The following is a 21130-nucleotide window of genomic DNA, read 5'->3' as shown; positions in this document are numbered from 1 at the left end:
TTACAAACTTTTCTTATTTTTTGTCGTATCTTGGCAAACGAAAAATCTAGTTGTCAAGATACACATTCTCATAACTACTATGCATTTAAACTATGTAATTGTCATTCATGTAAGCGTTCAAAATCTTTTCTAACTCGCAAATTTAAGCGACTACTTTCACCAGTGCTGCCGACAAAATGAATATGCAACATTTTGTCGGGGCCTATTATCTACAAGTGACTCCTGCCCAACATCTGCCTCACCTCGCCAAGTCTTCTGCTCCAAGATCTTCTGGTGTTACCTCTTCAAGACCAGCCGGCCCTCCTCTGGAAAACCGCCAACGCCAGAAGCGAGCAGAGACGACAGCACACCCAGTGCCCAACATTCACCAAGCCTGGGTGCGGGAGGCAGATTTCATCAAATATACTACTATCATCATCATCATCGGCCGTAAAGGAACATTCTCATCGGTTGAAGACACGGTTTGGACCCGGCGCCTAAATCTACAGTCTTGTGCGGACTCCCGTCCAGTACAATAGAGATGGCGCAAAAAATGTCTTTTCCATGATTGTAATCTAATATCGATAATACCGAGGCCGATGGTTTCGCAAGTATGATGTATTTAGAGCGGTGACCGTGGTGTGTGCACAAAATAATCTTTTTTGATTTTTCCATATTGTGTGGACTAGGGCTACAGTTTTTTTCTACTTGTCATCACTATCTATTGTTGATTTTTATCATCTGGATGGCTTATTGTGCGTATATTTCCATCCCACAGACGGTCCAACCTGTTTTGCACATTATAATGCTATGTAGTCGTCAATCGACCGTACGTCATGATTCTCTTAAGGAAAACTTAGCAACTGTTGAGATTTGCATCAATTAGTCTGTCTAATGCGGGTTTCTTATGAACGTTTATCTTTAAAACTGCTGCCTACGATTCACATACTCTCAAGTAGTATACCATTTTTGCTGTTAATATATGTGTATATATACATATACTGAAAATGTGTATATATATATATTTACTGAAAACCAATATTTCATTTCATCATCAAACTGATTAAATTACGTTCTTATCATAATATTAGATGCTAAATCAATCTGTAGTTTTACTGAGTAGCATGCACTCTAATAAATATATATAGTATTTTTAGAAGGGTCAGTAATAATCTGTATTCATTATATTATATTACATATAATTTATGTCTAATCTCATTAATTTTTTAAATTAATTAAAGTATGTCATAATCGAATTACAATAATTTATTCATCTTGTTTGCTAATTTATTTATATCAAGTTAAATTTATGGAACTCCTTTTAAATTTAAAGTTATACAAGTATATAATAGTATATCACGAATTTATAAATCGTTTTCTCCCAAGAGTCGAACGTTTCTCGAGTGTGTTGAATAATACTATCTTCCCATCCCTTTTTACGACATTATTCATATTCATTGGAAATTCTAATTTCAAATATTTGAAAGTATTTCAAAAGTTATTTAGTTTATACAACATAATGTGATCAGTGTCGTCTATAAAATATTTAGTTTATACAACATAATGTGATCAGTGTCGTCTATAAAATGTTTAGTTTATACAACATAATGTGATCAATGTCGTCTATAAAATATTTAGTTTATACAACATAATGTGATCAGTGTCGTCTATAAAATGTTTAGTTTATACAACATAATGTGATCAGTGTCGTCTATAAAATATTTAGTTTATACAACATAATGTGATCAGTGTCGTCTATAAAATATTTAGTTTATACAACATAATAATGTGATCAGTGTCGTCTATAAAATATTTAGTTTATGCAACATAATGTGATCAGTTTCGTCTATAAAATATTTGGTTTATGCAACATAATGTTATCAGTTTCGTCTATAAAATATTGATTCTTAATTAACAATCTTTTTATTTTTGACGGGTTTACGCTCAAATTAAGTGTTTTAAACTCCGTGAAATTTTTGAGGTTACTCCATGACGTGTACAAAATTCTTAAAAACCATTTAATTTTAAAATAAATTATGACAAGTTACATAAATTCAATATATAAATGGCTCAGGAATAAGTGAATCGTAAAGTTTTCCAGAAATGCACGATAAAATATAATTAAAACGATGTTAAAAATATAAAACAAAGTAATCAAATATTTTTATATGAAAAAGAAATGACCCCTTGAATACGTAATACAAAATATAAAACGTACAAACAAGATGAAAAATGAAGTGAGAGTTTCATTGCAAATTTTCTTATGAAAAGGAATGTGTTTTCAAAATGTGAAGTTTCATAGATTTTCCATACGTTTTTCGGATTAATATTTAGGTTTGTTTTTTAAACTCAAAATACATTTTAAATTCCAAATTCTATGTATTTAGAAATAAAAATGTTTATTTCTAATAAACACGTTTTAAAGATTATTTTACCTAGGTTTTTGTACAGTTTTTGTTTTTGAAAATGACATAAATTAAGTAGTGTAAGAGAATATGTATAACACACGGCAACAATTGGGAATTTGAAGAAAATAATAAAATTATCATGTAACGGGTTAAAAACAATAAGTTTATATATTGTGGATTGGATAACATTTTTTCCGTCTCCCACCATGTAAGTAGTTTTAGATAAAACGAAGAACTTTGGCGGTCGTCTGTCGTCAGTGGGTGACGTACATTCGAGTGTGAAACACGACAACCAAGGGAAGAAGTTACAGTATTCCAATTGCGCATTGTTTTTGCAAACTCTTATGGATTAGATTTTTTATCATCTTCTTCATCTACAATTTGTTTCTATTGTCCAACGAAATGGCTAAAACAGGTGTGTTGTATGATAATTACTAATTACTTACTCGAATCATTGGTTTTACTTATCATTATTATTACTTTTTACGTTCCCACTCACTGACCTTGATGACCCACCGGTTGTTGATTTCATGGTTTAGCACAGTGGCAGATTGTCCACCTTAGTAGATGCGCCTGCATGTGTGCAAATCTTCTAGATATCACTAGAACAATTTGTATCTACATTTAAAGCCAAATGTAACTAATTTGAGTAATTGGGTTAGGATTAAAACTATATTGGTGAAGGAAGCTTCTTGACTCTTTTTTCGTTGCGCGTAATTTTAAATCTATGATATCTTCTAAGATGTTTATTTAAATGATATGCTGTGAAGGCCAATTTTTATCTAAATTAAATGCCCAACATAACTAATATATTTAATTGGATAAGGATTAATAGTATATAGGTCCAAATAACTTCGCAAATAATCAATTATATTTTTAAAATATAAAATTGATTACACTCAGTGCACTCTTTGAATGTATATCATAAGGTTTAGCCAGCGTTAGCAATGAAAACCTCGTCTCTGCGCTGCCGTTGGGAGAATTCTCTGAAGGCAAACCTGTAGCAGTGAGACCATAATTCTTAACCTTTTAAACGCTGGAAGTTTTGATGTAAATAATGTCAGATATTGCATCTATTTTTACTCAGTCGCAGTAAAAGTGTAAAAAATTATAATATTCCGTATACGTCTTCTATTATATAGTACTTTATATAGTTTACAATCTGTCGTAACCCACTTGACCATACAGTAGGCCATGGACATACACATGGAAAGGGCATAACAATTCGGTTTAAATTTTGACTTAATTTGAAATCAAGAAGATTACTTGAGACTTCATTTGCATCTCGTCTAGATTTCCCTTTATTACCGTGTAACAGATACCTTCCTTTTCAGCAAGACCGAAAATAGTAAAATAAACACTGACAAATGAAGCTTACAATAAAACGCATACCATTGCTCGTGAGACGTATTGATTTTCCGAAAATCAAACTTAACAATTAATTTAACATTAGATGATTCATTCGGCTTCTTGTTAAAAACGAATATATGTCATCATCAGTGGTATTATCATAGGTTTCAAGAAGTGGCAGTAGCATCAGTGGTTTCAACATTGGGTTCAAGAAGGGCATTTTTTCCAAATTGGCACCGGACGGTAATGGAAATTACAGAAATGTGAACAAAAATATGTTATTTATGCATTGAAATAAATTTTTCAGTCGTAAAGTATCGTAAGTAAGATTGTATCTCGGTGTATACTATCGGAAGTATCACTTACGATATATTTAAAGATTTTTCCACCGTAGAATATCTTAAAAATTACATAACGAAATATTTTAAGTTCTATTTTCCAATGTAGAATATTGTAAGATTCAAAAACGATCATTAATCGAACAAAAAAACAACGTAGGGTATCATCGTAAATGATTCTCACTAGAACGTTGTAAAATATTTAAAAAATATAAACGTTATGTATTTTAATTTTAAAATATGGATAAAAAATATTCCACTTTGCACTTGGTAATATTATTGTATTGGTGTATTATTGCTGATATTTTATTCGTAATTTTGCAAATTACAAATTTCAATTGTTAGTCATTATTCCCAAAATAGCTGCTGGTTAACGAAACAATATTAACTGATTCATTTCCGCGAACAAAATAAAAAATATTTTATTTTATTTTAGAAAACCAACAGTTTTAGTATTGACAATGTGTAGTGAAATATGTATAGTTATTGAACCAATAAGAGGTTTCGCTGATGTAAATTTCTGTACTCTAGATAGCTCTATTCCTTTATTTAATATATATAACTTCTTATTATCATAAAACAGAATCAAGTCGAACGTTTTGAAACATGGAATGGTGCCTGCGATATACTCAATAGGCTCGCAAGGCGTAGATTATCGTAACTGTCACATAGGCTGTTTCTATGGCGAATACCGCCCTTATTATTACACTATTGTAAAATTACTTACAGTAATGTACGCTGTAAAATGATATTGTATTATTGAGTTACGATAAAAGATGTTAGATATCCTAGGATTAAATATTTGCATAGTAATTTTAAAATGAATAATTTGAATTGGATCTAAATTATTCCATAATTTCGATAGGTGTTCTAGCATCTCATAGATTCAAGTGAATTTCAATCTAATAATGTCAAAATAATTCCTAATTTTTAAACTGTGAAACTAGATTGATCATATTTGCGACAGTCCCGAATCGGGAACATTTGATACAGCTGCGTCTGTCAGGTTAATAATATTAAACTTGAATCGTGCAAGATTGCAGCCGGTTTAGCCACGTCACAAACTTGTATTAACCCTTCTATTACGGTGTTAAATAAACTTGTACTTCGGTATTGTACACTTGGAAAATATTTAAATATTCTAATTATTTTGTGAAATACCTAAATATATTGCGCAGGAATACCTAAAATATGAACTCTTTGACTAGTATTATTTACAGAGACATTTTAGTTATTAGAGACGATGTTCACTCAGTTGTCAACTCCGGCAAGGAAAGGTTAAACCACACACTTGTTTGTTGACCCGAACAACCTTGAATTGTATATACTCAAAGCCATCGATTTCACCAGCACATTTCAGAGTACAATAAAAACATAATGTTAAAAACAATAAAATTAGTACACAATCTTTCCTGTACGGTCTCTTCTGACCTCCTGCACAGACAGTTTTTAAGAATTATCCCTAATTTATTAATTTCAAAAAGTTTGTTGGTTTCTAAAGCAACATGCAGCGTTTGTAAAGATTATATTTTGACTTAATAATGTTAATATTATTATTATAGACTGTCTCCGCGGTCGTGGTTTAAGGCTCTCGACTACGAATCCAGAGATTGCGGGTTCAAATCGCAGAGTGTACAAGTAAATTTCATTAAAAATAATATGATTATGTTTTACTATTTATTGTTTATTTAGTACATTTTGAAAAATGTTTTATCTGTCCAACTAGGAGAATAACCTGTAATGGGACAGGCAAAATTAAAAAAAAAACTGATATACATATTTTGTACTGCTAAAGATAAAATAGGGAAAGAAAGGAGAGAAAGAATAAAAAATAAAATATATTAAACCTGAATATGTTTGATTACCAAACTTAGGGTGGGTTGTTTCGGGGAATTTGAACAATTCTTCAAATTTCAAAGTTAATTTTCAAGTTCTGTGAAAGATTTTTTCACGTTCTGTTATTATTTCAGTTCTGTCAAGCAACTAGCCTATAATGATATAATAACAGAACTCGGACTTTCACAGAACCCGAAAATCGAAAAAAAAATCATATTCTCCGAAACAACCCGTCCTTATTAAAATAAAAATTAAATCAAACTTATTAAAATAAGAGCTACCTACGTGTGCTTAGTAGGGTGTATCGACTTTTAACTTTTTGTTTGTTTTCTAATTCCAAGTTGAGAAAAAGTTGCTACTAGGTACCACAACTTACCACAAAAAGTTTTGGATTTTTAAAAAAATGTTTAGGTCTCCCGCACAAGGCCTAAATTTTTAATTTTTTTCAAAAAATATCAAATTTTTTTAAAATTTTAAAAAATAAAATCTAAACTTTTGTGTTTATTTCAAGATAAAAACAGTAATATTAGGGCTTAAAAATAAGTAAGAAACGATATTTTTTTATAAAAAATCTATTTTAGGTCTCCCGCACAAGCCCTAAAGTTTGTTAATTTTGATGAAATTTTGTAATTTTGTGTACATATATGAACCATGTTTTTTTTTTAAGTTTAAACCACCGAAATTAATTTTAATTTTCTTACAGAAGGCATAAAATGAGTTCAGAACACATAAGTTACGATTTTATTTTTTAAAATTTAATTTTTTTTTATATTTTTTGAAAAAAATTAAAACTTTAAGCCTTGTGCGGGAGGCCTAAACATTTTTTTAAAAATCCAACACTTTTTGTGGTAAGTTGTGGTACCTAGTAGCAACTTTTTCTCAACTTGGAATTTGAAAACAAAAAAAAAGTTAAAAATCGATACACCCTAGTGCTTAGTAATAATGGGTTAAACCTGAAGGATTCCGACATATTTTTTGATGCATATGGTACTTTTGGTACGAAATTAAAGTCTGTTTTCCTATAAAAAAGCAGAAAATGTGTACTTACTTCATTCACTATACTCTTTAAGTACTTTTTTATGATTTATCTCTAAACTTGTATAAGAAATATTTGTACACTTTTATTTGACACTGAGCATTATCTATATACAAAATAATTTTCTTTTATACTTTTTCCTTATTTACATGTAAAAAAATATTTAAAATTGTTATCTGTCAGTCAATATGTGAGAAATAGTTAGGATGCAGGCGAATTCTCAAGTTATTGTTTTACAAAATTATCTTTTAATTACTGTCTGTATCTGTGTTTTCTCCTTAAATAAATAAATAAAGCATAAAGGTTGGCAACTGTTGGTTGCATTATATATTATAAAAATATATTTATTTATTTTATTTAATTATAAATTTTCGGTAAATCGACAGTTTACATTTAGTCAGTTTGTGCATAAGTATTATGCAGCTAAAATAAAAGCAATTATGGATTTCCTCCTTGTGACTTTACCTCTACTGAGATATGGATATATATTTTTTTGTAGTTTTGTTTGTGGTTTTTTTATTAATTTGTTTTTGTTTTTTTGTTATTTTTTTGTTTTTTTTTGTTTTTTTTTGTTCTTTGGTTTTGTTTTAGTCATTGTTTTTGTTTTGTTTTGGTTTGAAGATACTCTACTATTATCGCCCTGGTGAATTAACATAATTCAGAAAGGAAATATTGCTTAAAATGGCTTTAGCTTTCCTTGGTGACCAGACCTGAAGAGCCAGGTATTATTTCTGCAATCACAGACATTGCGCATTATGGTACCAGCTGTTGTTTTCCAGGACGCAGACCTCCCCAACGTACATATTGCTATACGGCAATTGGCTATATCAATTTGTTTGGAAACTCCAGAAGTAATTTATTTAGACAATACTTGTTCTTTTTAACACAGTTTAAAAAAAACATTTTCAGGCTTAGCACTTTTGATACTCGCCAGCGTAGCGGTTCTGAGTCCCGCTGTGGATCGGGATGGAGAATCTATAACTACATTGAAGGAGCTCTCCAAAGGAATTGAGAATTTCAGCATCGCCATTTTATTCGTAAGACATTTCGATTTTGATTAAATTTAAAAAAATAAAATAATAATAATTGTTGAACCCGTACATTTGTGGGTGACGATAGGTATACGCATGAAAGAGGTGTGCATCACGATGGGATGCATGTATGTCAAGTCGCGGTGGGATATGAATCCGTGCTCGACGCCGTAGATAGTGGAGATGAACGATGGTGTAGTGTGGTCATTGCAGTTTAGTAGATAGTGCAGAGACTACAATTAAAAGCGATATTCATCACTAATGGTGAAGGCATCACTAAAGTGAGATGCTGTTCGGTCCTCGACGCCATGCGGGCTGGTCTGGATGAAAGGCTGGAGGTGCATTACACCTAGACGGCGGGGGCGGGCGATTTCTTTTGGGCCCGCGGCCCTGCGCGAAGTTGGTGGGTTGTTGTAGACTAAGTAACTGTAACTGTAGTTCTAAGCCTTATCTTTAGCACTCTTCACATGTTATATAAATGTGTTATTATTTGTAACGCCAAAGAGCCAAGGAACCATGCAGCCAAGACACTGATGATTACCCTTGAGGTTTTCAATGGCGAAATTATTGTGTTGATTATAAGCCGCAAAGACACAAAATTTATAACAAAATCGGGTCCTACTGTTAAAAGTTGCAATACTGCTCATTTTTAGTACTTTATTTACGTTTCTTGCCTGTTTTGCATGTTTGAAAATGTCATATTTTATCAAAGAAACCTCCTTGGCATGTTGAGCAAGAGTATTGTCGAATTTACATGTCACCTATTCTCCTTCTGGTCCGTGATGGCGGTACTTTCGGGGGTTAAAGACAAACCGTGTTATGTCAGAAAAACTTTCCGAAATGCAATGCGACGGGTAGGTATGTGGCCATCAGTTCATTCTTCTTGTGGTCCATGTTCAGGTGGTTGGTGGTGGTGTTCTGTGTGCATTCGATACAAGCTTAATTTTTTTCAGAGAAGCTTCCTCGATTCTGAAGGCACTAATGTGCTCATCAGTCCATTCTCCGTGTGGACTACGATGGCGGTGCTATCGCAGGGCGCGGGTGACATCACCAGAGACGAGCTGCTGGGTGCGCTGGGCTACAGTCCCTTTAAGAAGTACAAAGACCCGGCGGAGACCTACTCCCGGCTGAGTCCTTACTTCGTGGTTAACACTAAAACAGTTGAATTGGAAACAGTCAACTCGGTGTTCTACCGCAAGAATATCACAGTGAGTCGAGATGCATCTTTTTCTTGACACCCTCAAGCTACATAGGTTCATTTTCCCTGAACATATTTTACAACAATTAAAGCGGCGTTTGAAAGTATTTTCAGTTTTCCAACAATTTTTAGACGTTTTTAACAAAACATATTATTATTGCATAGAAGGTAAATCTAAATGAATCCCAATACTACATTGTTAAAAAAATTGACTTTTCTAACCCTTTTTTAGATCAATCCGAATTTCATCCAGAGAGTGGCATCAACATTCAGAACAAAAATGACAAGTCTGGACTTTTTGGCACCATCTGCAGCATCGACCATTAATAATGAACTTTCCCAAGCAACACGCGGCAAGATCGACCAGATTGTTAATTCTGGTAATTAATCAAAAAACTTACTTATCATTATTTTTTTTCATTATCACTGAATTTTTTTTCTGAAGTCGAATTGAAATGTGCTGCATTCAACAATATATAACAATATATAGTCGGAAATATTTACAAAATGAATTGCCTATTTTCAGAGGACTTGAAAGACTCCGTGATGATTCTCACGAACGCCATATTCTTCAAGGGGCAGTGGACGCTGCCGTTCAATTCCTCGGAGACTACCATAGCGCCCTTTTTTGACGAGCAGAACAGAGAGGTCGCCAAGGTCCGGATGATGTTCCAAAGGTCCCCCCTGCCCTACGCCAACATGCAGAACTTCAAGTCTCACGTTGTGGAATTACCCTATGGACAGGTATTATTATAAACCTCTACATTGTTAAACTTTATTACTTTCGCTTTGGTTTGTGAATTTTTGTCCAGAATACCTTTCACTTAACACTCTTTTGTCTACCACATCTGGTGGCTGGTAAAGTCGCCTTAACCTTACTATGCTAAAAAAATCCACGCGTTCCGGTGCTGTGTATTCAATAAACATATCAAAATAAGCGATTTAATATCGGAAAAATATAAATATTCATAGCTAATCGCTTATGTTTAATTTACTTTACATCAAAAATGATAATAATTGTAATTTAATTGCTGAAAACATGAAAAAACCATCGGCAGATGCTAAAAAAACGTGCGAGGAGTCCACAATCCACATGTCATCTAACGACCGTCCGCGTCCAACTGGCTGGCGGCTCGGCGGTTGGCACACACACAGCTATGCGGTCGTAGGTATCGATGGTCTAAATCAAAATACAACTGCGGACGTGTGGATTTCTCATGTTCCCGCATAGCGAACTAAAGCAGGACATCAATAGCGTGTCATTTCCTCGCACACTCTACGCGTAACAGTGTCACACGGTTGATTGTATTGGTGAATTTATTCCCGATTTTTAACAAAAAACTCTGATTTTTAATTGAATTTGAAAACTATGTAAAAATTTATTTTTTAATTCAGTGCATAAATGTATAACGGGGGAATAACTTAAATCTGAACCCAGAATTTATTATATTTATAGAGTTATTAAAGTTATTATAAGCAATGTGTAGTAAATACACACCACATATAAGGAAAGGTTAAAACTGTCAATATTGACGCGAAAAAGAATTTGTCAACATTATCAGTAATAATTTTTGACATTCGGTAGGAAGCCTGCAATGAAAAATGGGTGACCGGATAAATCATCACAATGATAATTCATCACATCTTTAAAAAGTTATATAAAGTCATGGAAAGTGATGAAACAAAAACTTTATTAACTGGGTTAAGTAGGTTAGGTTAGGTTAGGTAAGGTTAAAAAAAAATCTTTTTCATCGTTTCTAAAGACTTTATATCACTTTTTAAAAGTGTGTTGAGTTATCATGGAACCGAAAAATGACGTATGACAAATAACATCGATTAAAAGCTGGTAAGTATGGCGAGACCTTTTGCTGCCTTAATGAGATTGTCTGTATGTCGATTTTTAAGAAAGAGATTTTTTATTGTTCAAATACCAAAATAAAAGGTGTCGTTTTTTATGGAAACGAGTACTGGAATCGTCCGTGTCTGAGCGATGAAATAGAATTTTTCTTTTATTAGGTATACTTCAGTCAATGCGAGAGTCTTTGGTTTGCACTACTTGTCCACAATACTTCTTTGACTCTTGAGATTCTTTTATTAGGTATACTTCAGTCAATGCGAGAGTCTTTGGTTTGCACTACTTGTCCACAATACTTCTTTGACTCTTGAGATTCTTTTATTAGGTATACTTCCATCAATGCGAGAGTCTTTGGTTTGCACTACTTGTCCACAATACTTCTTTGACTCTTGAGATTCTTTTATTAGGTATACTTCCATCAATGCGAGAGTCTTTGGTTTGCACTACTTGTCCACAATACTTCTTTGACTCTTGAGATTCTTTTATTAGGTATACTTCCATCATTGCGAGAGTCTTTGGTTTGCACTACTTGTCCACAATACTTCTTTGACTCTTGAGATTCTTTTATTAGGTATACTTCCGTCAATGCGAGAGTCTTTGGTTTGCACTACTTGTCCACAATACTTCTTTGACTCTTGAGATTCTTTTATTAGGTATACTTCCGTCAATGCGAGAGTCTTTGGTTTGCACTACTTGTCCACAATACTTCTTTGACTCTTGAGATTCTTTTATTAGGTATACTTCCGTCAATGCGAGAGTCTTTGGTTTGCACTACTTGTCCACAATACTTCTTTGACTCTTGAGATTCTTTTATTAGGTATACTTCCATCATTGCGAGAGTCTTTGGTTTGCACTACTTGTCCACAATACTTCTTTGACTCTTGAGATTCTTTTATTAGGTATACTTCCGTCAATGCGAGAGTCTTTGGTTTGCACTACTTGTCCACAATACTTCTTTGACTCTTGAGATTCTTTTATTAGGTATACTTCCATCATTGCGAGAGTCTTTGGTTTGCACTACTTGTCCACAATACTTCTTTGACTCTTGAGATTCTTTTATTAGGTATACTTCCGTCAATGCGAGAGTCTTTGGTTTGCACTACTTGTCCACAATACTTCTTTGACTCTTGAGATTCTTTTATTAGGTATACTTCCATCAATGCGAGAGTCTTTGGTTTGCACTACTTGTCCACAATACTTCTTTGACTCTTGAGATTCTTTTATTAGGTATACTTCCATCAATGCGAGAGTCTTTGGTTTGCACTACTTGTCCACAATACTTCTTTGACTCTTGAGATTCTTTTATTAGGTATACTTCCATCATTGCGAGAGTCTTTGGTTTGCACTACTTGTCCACAATACTTCTTTGACTCTTGAGATTCTTTTATTAGGTATACTTCAGTCAATGCGAGAGTCTTTGGTTTGCACTACTTGTCCACAATACTTCTTTGACTCTTGAGATTCTTTTATTAGGTATACTTCCGTCAATGCGAGAGTCTTTGGTTTGCACTACTTGTCCACAATACTTCTTTGACTCTTGAGATTCTTTTATTAGGTATACTTCAGTCAATGCGAGAGTCTTTGGTTTGCACTACTTGTCCACAATACTTCTTTGACTCTTGAGATTCTTTTATTAGGTATACTTCAGTCAATGCGAGAGTCTTTGGTTTGCACTACTTGTCCACAATACTTCTTTGACTCTTGAGATTCTTTTATTAGGTATACTTCAGTCAATGCGAGAGTCTTTGGTTTGCACTACTTGTCCACAATACTTCTTTGACTCTTGAGATTCTTTTATTAGGTATACTTCCGTCAATGCGAGAGTCTTTGGTTTGCACTACTTGTCCACAATACTTCTTTGACTCTTGAGATTCTTTTATTAGGTATACTTCCATCAATGCGAGAGTCTTTGGTTTGCACTACTTGTCCACAATACTTCTTTGACTCTTGAGATTCTTTTATTAGGTATACTTCCGTCAATGCGAGAGTCTTTGGTTTGCACTACTTGTCCACAATACTTCTTTGACTCTTGAGATTCTTTTATTAGGTATACTTCAGTCAATGCGAGAGTCTTTGGTTTGCACTACTTGTCCACAATACTTCTTTGACTCTTGAGATTCTTGTATTAGGTATACTTCCATCAATGCGAGAGTCTTTGGTTTGCACTACTTGTCCACAATACTTCTTTGACTCTTGAGATTCTTTTATTAGGTATACTTCCATCAATGCGAGAGTCTTTGGTTTGCACTACTTGTCCACAATACTTCTTTGACTCTTGAGATTCTTTTATTAGGTATACTTCCGTCAATGCGAGAGTCTTTGGTTTGCACTACTTGTCCACTATACTTCTGTGACTCTTCAGATTCTTAGGACCAATTGTTACGATACTTCTTTCACTATATTCAAATTTAAAAAAATGATTATTTTATCACACCATAATATTAGATATTCCAACCAATCCAACTATATTATCCCAATCAAAAATACCTCAATGGCCCAGTCACAGCTTAACTTTCTTGCTCCTAAAATCTTAAGTAATTTAACAATTGAAACGAAGTCAATAATCAAATACCAAAGATTTAAGGAGGCGCTTGGGGGGCTTTTTAAAATATTGCTTTTTATATGATCGAGGTCATATAGTCGGCTTTAGGATCGTCGGATGATGACATCAACCCTCTACACAGCATTCCAAGAGATGACATAGGCCCAAGGTAAATTATTTTCCTCATACCTCGTGTGTGGAGTTAATGTAAAAAATAGTGTTAATGTTCTTTTTATTGGTGGGTTGTTGGCTTTTCGAGTGCGTTTTTGAGTCTGTGTTTGGCTGCCAAAAATAGACTGCATCAGTGTTTGCTGCTGAAGCCCCCCATCTTGCTGAAATGGTATTCAAAACTTAATGAAAAACGGGATTATATACAGATCATAATTAAAAAGTTTTGAGTCTCTAAGTTTTTCAGTTTTCTTATACCTCCTCAAAACCGTGTCATTACTTCTGCGCCATCCTGTATTCATATAATTTTTAATTTATCTTTATATACTATCTTTATCAATGGAGCCTGCTCCAATGAGCTAGCAGCATTGATTCCTGATGCACCGGTGCACGTGCGCGAAACTCGACGGACACGAACTGAACACCCGTTCACGGTTGACGTTGGCTTCATGAGAATGGGCCGTTTTTACGACTCGTTTTTGTGTAAGTCGGCTCGTATGTGGAACGAGCTACCGGCATCTGTTTTTCCTCCCTCCTATAATCCGAGCCTCTTCAAGGCCCGCATTAACAAATCCCTTCCTACAGCCCCTACCTTACTCCGCCTCACAACGCCGCCCAACCGGGTGGTGACATAGTTCCCCTGTCTGTGCACTGCACAGGCAGGGACACTCTTGTGAGGTGTCACATAAAAAAAAAAAAAAAAATATATATATACCGGTTGTTTTCCTGAAATCTTGAAATGGAGCTTTATAACACCCATTTTCAAAAAGGAGATAAAATCAATAGAAAATTATAGACCCATATGTATTGCGTAAACATTACCTAAACTTTTGGAAAAGATTATGTTGAGTAACATTATGTACCAAATAAAACCACATATAATATCGTTTTATGCCAGATAGATTTACGATAACTTATTGTTTTACGAAAATTGTAAATTTTAATGCTCCTATCAAAGGGTCACAGTTGATTCGTTTTATACTGATACTTCGTCTGTTTTTGTCTTCGATATTGTTTTTCATGGATTTCTTAAAAGTTATTTATCAAAAAGGAAAATCTCTGTAAAATCACTTCATCACTTTTTACACTTTTTTTACGACAGTGGGAGATATTTGATAATTTTTTTATAATATAATAATTTTTTTTTCTATCTAGGATTCTTGCAAAAGTTATGTGGATGACCCATCAACATTACCTGTTACCCATTAACCTGTTTGTATAAAATCATTAATTCAATGTTTAATACCCCCGATTTATTAAAAGTAAACTCTTTTCATACTCCAAGCAGGTCAGTTACAAGACAGTACCTACCGTATTATTGTAGCAATTCTATATCAACGTCCCAATATCACACTCCTATGCGACGGATTCAACAGCTAGTAAACAAATACAATGTTGTTGATATATTTAGTACATCAATTTCATTATAAAAGTATACCTTATTGATGTTTGTTTCATCAAGTAGGGGAATATTTTGATAAAGCTATTTAAATTGACAGTATTGCAGTATTTTGCACGTTAACAGTATTTTGTCGACTGAAGGAAAAAAAAATGGATTTTTTATTTTTATATTTTGTACCTACAACTGTGTGGATCAAATTCAACAATATTTTTATTTATATATATGTGTTTTAAACAGTCATTTTCTGCATTATTTACGATTATAATCTCTTAAATATTGTTATACATATGTAAAAGCCTTATTAGGCGTAAAATTAAAAAAATAAAACAAATAAGCATGTCCGCCCGGCACAAATCCAATTGAAAATGGAGGGGTGACATATTCTGTTATGTGGTTATAATCAACTTACTGAATTAACAATAATATATCCAAATCATTCTGCCTACTCTGTGATGGAACGAACATAAATTAGTCCAATCTTCTGACAACAGACGAATCGCTTTAACAAGCCGCCTCTTTTGTCCCTGTGTGACTCCGAATCCGTTTCGCTTTGTATCTGCTTGTTTCATTAATTATTATTATACCAATAAAATAAGTAATAAAGATGTAGCACCTTTTGGATGAAATAACACAACAAGGACGCTCTAATAGAACTAATTATAGATAATTCAACCATTATTTTTCCAGTACTTTCTTACAAAATGATCTTGTTCGAAGACCACAGTATTATAATCATAAAAAAATATATATTTCCACATTTATCTATTTTTCGATAACCATTAATCAATTGAAGTCAGTGGCTAGGAAGGGGATATATGTCCGTTTTTTCCATCCGATAGTCCGTTCAGACTATCGGATGGCCTTCGCGTCATACATTCGTTGAGACAATTCATATATATCTGATTGTCTGAAGGTGCTTGGTGCCTACTTTTACATAGAACTGAAATACACGTCCGAATTTTTCTTCCGACCCGTCAGTTTGTAAATGAATATTGACACCCAACTACTCATCACTTAAATTCAAAAGTATCAATGCTTATGTAAAAATCTTATTATTCATTTAAAACAAAAACAAACAATTTATTTGTAAACAAGTTCTGCTGTGTAACTATTATTACGCGTGCCAGCTATTTTGTCTTTGGAAATAGTAGACAAAAATATTTATTTATAAATTGAATAATAATATTATTTAATAGACAAAAAATAAATAAAAATTGAGTTCAATAAATTAAATTTGAGGACAATAAACTAAAATGCTAAAATTAGGGTTTTATATATTCGCCATTTATTAACTAAGACAAGCTTATGCTAAATACGGAAAAAATAACTCCACAGCATCAAGCACACACCCGCTTTTCATCAAACCTGGGATGCGTACTCCCTAAAACTAGAACCACATTCGCTCAACGACAATTCTGGTTCATCGCTCCTAAAATATACATGCACTGAACACCGATATAAAGATAAATAATTCTATATTCCTTTTATACCATCCGTGTTCAACATTGGCTATTTGAACGGGGACGAGCTTTATTTAAAGAATAATTGAGTTCACTGAGTTCACGAGCTCACGAGCTTTCTAAAGAACACTGTTTAAAGAAAGTTCTCATTCTATCATTTATTTTTTATTTTTTTTGTATCGTTAAATTCAAATGTGAAAATAGGTAAATTTCTAGATAAGCACGCACCATGATTAACGTGTGTTAAAGAAAAAATTAACAATAAAATAGAATAATTTTGCATGTATTTTAATCTTACTTTTAATATTTGCTCTAAAATATCTTTTTTTCAATCATATTAATCTTTATTTTTATTTTTAATATGGTTTCTATAAAAATATGTATTTTAAATTGTTTTTACCATAACATGTCCTTTTCCCTTATGTATGATAGTTTGATCCTTAGTTGGCATCGCATCTGGTTCCCAAGCAGGCATTTTGGCGTAGCTATAGCATTCACATGGAGGGGGGGGGTTCGACCCTGGTGGGGGTAGGTAAGAATGGGGTGGGGTTGGAAAATTTATTAGAATTTTTTTTGGGACCTCAACACTCAACCGACATTCCAATAATTTTCTGATAGAGTCGAAGAATGAACGTAGAGAAATGAGTATTGCTAATCTCTTCAAATTATAGGAAATCCAGTTAAAACCAGCACTGCAGGCCGTTTCCTGTTAAAATGTTTGTAAATTATAATGTATCGGAATACGTGTTCATGCACGTACATTTGCCTTGATAATATATAATGATGAAATGCGAAAATATTAGGATTTTCATGAACGCTTTTTCCAAAATCGTGATAATATATTCGTCGTTTAATAAAATTTTATCAGGAAACCTATAAATTCATTCCTTCAGGCCTGCAATTCCGTTTTTAACCGGATTACGAATAATTTGAAGAGATTCTTAATAAATTAGCAATGCTCATTAACTTCGCGTTCGACATGGAGATAATAAATTGGTTATAATTGTTTTGGTTTTCAGGAGAACAGACTGTCGATGGTCATCATCTTGCCCCATCAAGGAGTGTCTCTTGCAGAGGTGATGCGTCTGGCTCCAGATATTCCAGTGGCCACCATCCTCGATGCACTCAAGCAGGCTGCCGAGAAATATGAAGATGACGAAGTTGATATTTACCTCCCCAGGTTTAAGGTAACCTCCGACCTCGTCCTCAACAAGGTTTTGACCGAGGTGAGAAAGCTTTTCATATATTTTAATAATAATATAATATCTATAATACCTAACCTATATTATGCTTGACGGCCAATCAAGCAATCCATCTATAAAACCCAGTTGTTTCGCAGATATTCAAATGTAACATTGTTATCAAATGGACCGAAAGTATAGAATTCAAGAAGCAAATGAGAAAAAATGAACAATTGTGTTGATTGGTTTAAATAAAAATTTCTTATTGAGTTGTAATTTTATACATCAAAGTAGCTGGATGGATAATGAATGAGTTTGAATGGTTGTTTCAGATGGGAGTTCACGAAGTATTCGATGCCATGTACGCTGACTTGAGCAATATGTCCACCACTCCCAACCTGCATCTGTCCCGAGTCATCCACAAGGCCACCATCGAAGTTACGGAGGAAGGAACCGTTGCTTCCGCGGTCACAGGTCATTTTTGATTTCTCTAGCGATTTTTGGCATATTATGCCAAGTTCGCCAACCTTTTAGAGCAATCGCTTGCCATAATGTGCCAAATTTATAGAACCTAAAAATATGGAATTAACGGTGATATACAGGGTGTATCGGCACGTACCCGACAAACTTTAACCAGCTATTCCTTAGCACATTTGGAGTAAAAAATGTTATGGGCACTTTGCCGTCCGGTAATATTTTTTTGATTCAAATCTATAAATGGGAAATATACAAATGGCAACAGTAAAAACGACAACAAAACATGCACAAGAAAAACCTATATACTATTCGGACAGTCCGAAACGTTGGCTAAAGAAGGAGTTAGCGCAACACGGCATAACACCCCAAAAAAATAACAAAAATACTTTTGACCGTGAAAATCTTAAATCATATTTAAAGTATCTTTACTTTATTAATTCGTGGTATGGATATAGCCCACACACAATTCCGATATATAGATAGAGGGAGGCATCTTCTCTTAGTATTAGATTAACGCTAATTTTTTAAATTATGTTACCTGTATATTTTTATGTTTTCCTTATTCAAACTTTCCTTAGGAAACTTTAACTTTACTTGGTAGGCGGACAGGCCAGGGGAACCATTAACTGGACAACCAACACCTCTACCATAGATCACCCCAATCGGTTTTGGTCACCAAGTCACCAAGTTACTTCCCGGGTTTATGGAACGAGGTTTGCTCAGGTCTTAGCGTTGGATGCGTGTGCCAGGCTGCTTGAGGGACACCCTTTCACCTCTCCAACCGGACTCTTTTGACACATCGCCTTGCACTACAGTTGGATGGGTAGATTCGTACGTTTGTCACTCCTGGACACAATAATCCTAAGATTCCTATCAATCCTTCCTACCTTTTTCCTTCCCAGAACCTCCTCGCTTTCATTTCCTTAAGATACCTTCCACACAGTAACCCTAAAGATGACGTAGGCTCTGGGCAAAATTATTTCGTACAGTATTTAGAATCATACGTCCGACGTTTAAATGTATATAAAGATATCGATAAGATGTAAATGAGTTAATTGTCTATTTTAATAATTTGTTTACTTATTTTTTATTCCAGTCGGAGAGCTGAGTAACAAAACCCCCCCCACGAAGTTCATTGCCAACCGCCCCTTTATCTACTTGGTCATCGAGAAGTCCACTAATATCATCCTGATGGGGGGGAACTATGTCGAACCCTCGTTATTCTGAGACCTTTCACTATTATAAACCATTTTTTTGAATGGAAATGTTGACTTGTATTGCGATTCAAAAATTTAATCTTTTTTGACAATTCAGCTGATTCTGGATCATTTATTTTCATCTCTCGAAATGATTGGAATAAGTATCTCAAACTAGCTCTCTCTCTCTCTCTGACATCTCTCAGATTAAAATCCCCCACTTAATGATAATAATAAACCAACTCAGTTACAAAAACAAAACAAAGGCCGTAAACAAAAAAAATTAGAACATGTTTAAATTAATAAAAAAATCTAATTAATCTAATAATCTCCACTCCTAGATACGTTTAAGCCGAGTTTAATTATACACCATAATAATACAAGTCCGGTTAATAATTATGCAGTAAATTGTTTCCAAATTAATAATTTGGAAACACCTCACATTAGCGACCTTTAGTCAAATAAACAACACATTAAGTAAGGAAACTTTGCAGGTTAAAACTTTATTAAATAAAATAATAATATTGTTATTATTAAGCTTATTATGGAAATTTAAACTTCTCTACCTTGATCTCTAACTTGAGATAATTTTTCAATGGTTATTCCATTCATATAATATTGAAACGATGTTTATGTTATTTCTGTAAAATTTTATAGTATGACATTTGTTTATGTTTAAATACAGTTTATTAAATTCACACCTTCCGAGATTATTTTTTATGACATGACAGTCGTGCATATTCAATATCATTTTTGTTTATTTTAAGAGAAAGTGAACGATATCATTATTGAAGGGCTGGTAAGTATTTGTCCCAGGTAAGGTCCCAAGTACTCAATTGACCGTTTACGTCTCTAATTATTAAGTATGAAATAACAATTGAAAAATGGCGATTTTTTCTAAAATATCCCCTAAAAAATAACCGTTCAATGGAGCCGTGGTACGGTTTACCGGGAGTCGTACGAGTACGGCTCATCAAAACGATCCAGCTCAATTGTGCGGCTCGTTCATGAACGACTCATCGCTGCTCTGCAGGTCCCTAAAGCGAGGTCCGCGAAGAGGAAGTCGGCACCTATAACGTTATTGCTTCAACACCCCTAATCTCATTCCTGTCAGGGTGCGTACAGAATCAGAAATGAAAAGGAAACATTTCTTTCCCAGGAAACTCAGGTGAACTGCACTGAGAACATGAGTGCCAACTCTATACATACATTTTTACAAATTTCTATTAACACCGCACGCTCTACTGCAATGCAAAAAGCATGAAAAGTCTATCAAATTCGAATGTTTTAACAAAATAAATCCATTGGCGAGTACCTAATAATTGCGGTTCACCCCGTGATCAACCCTACTGCAATGCAAAACGCATGAAAAAATCAATCAAATTCAAATGATTTGAAAAATAATTCCACCGGTGAGTATCTAATAATTGCGCTTCACGCCGTGATCAACGCTAATGCAGTGCTGGATGTGTGGAGAATACGAGTCAAAATCGAAGATTTGAATTGAATAAACGCCCCCAAATTATAGAGAATTTGAGAGTTAATATCTGCAAGACTGGAAAAAAGCTGTTTTCAATGTGAAGTTTAGATAATTCTATGTTTTTAACATAAAATAGATTAAGGCTAACAAATAATATGTTTTTCTACACGTTTGGGGATGAAAATGTTTACTG

The 21130-nt window shown here is 33.8% G+C and overlaps 1 protein-coding gene across 1 annotated transcript; it reads left to right on the top strand.

Moving 5' to 3' along the window:
- The first annotated feature begins 2618 nt into the window (after nt 1-2618).
- LOC149417658 (serine protease inhibitor 77Ba-like) lies at nt 2619-20155 on the top strand. Its single transcript, XM_089640490.1, has 8 exons — nt 2619-2802; nt 7857-7984; nt 8932-9186; nt 9409-9556; nt 9703-9920; nt 17623-17829; nt 18117-18258; nt 19358-20155. The coding sequence occupies exons 1-8, from the start codon at nt 2790-2792 to the stop codon at nt 19486-19488; spliced, it is 1242 nt and encodes a 413-aa protein (XP_089496616.1). The 5' UTR covers nt 2619-2789; the 3' UTR covers nt 19489-20155.
- The last annotated feature ends 975 nt before the right edge of the window (nt 20156-21130 follow it).

Source organism: Hesperophylax consimilis, chromosome 15 (genome assembly GCF_061612785.1).
Source record: "Hesperophylax consimilis isolate HC1 chromosome 15, BYU_Hcon_1.0, whole genome shotgun sequence".
Classification (NCBI taxonomy): Eukaryota; Metazoa; Arthropoda; class Insecta; order Trichoptera; family Limnephilidae; genus Hesperophylax; species Hesperophylax consimilis.
This window is presented reverse-complemented; position numbering and strand designations above follow the sequence as displayed.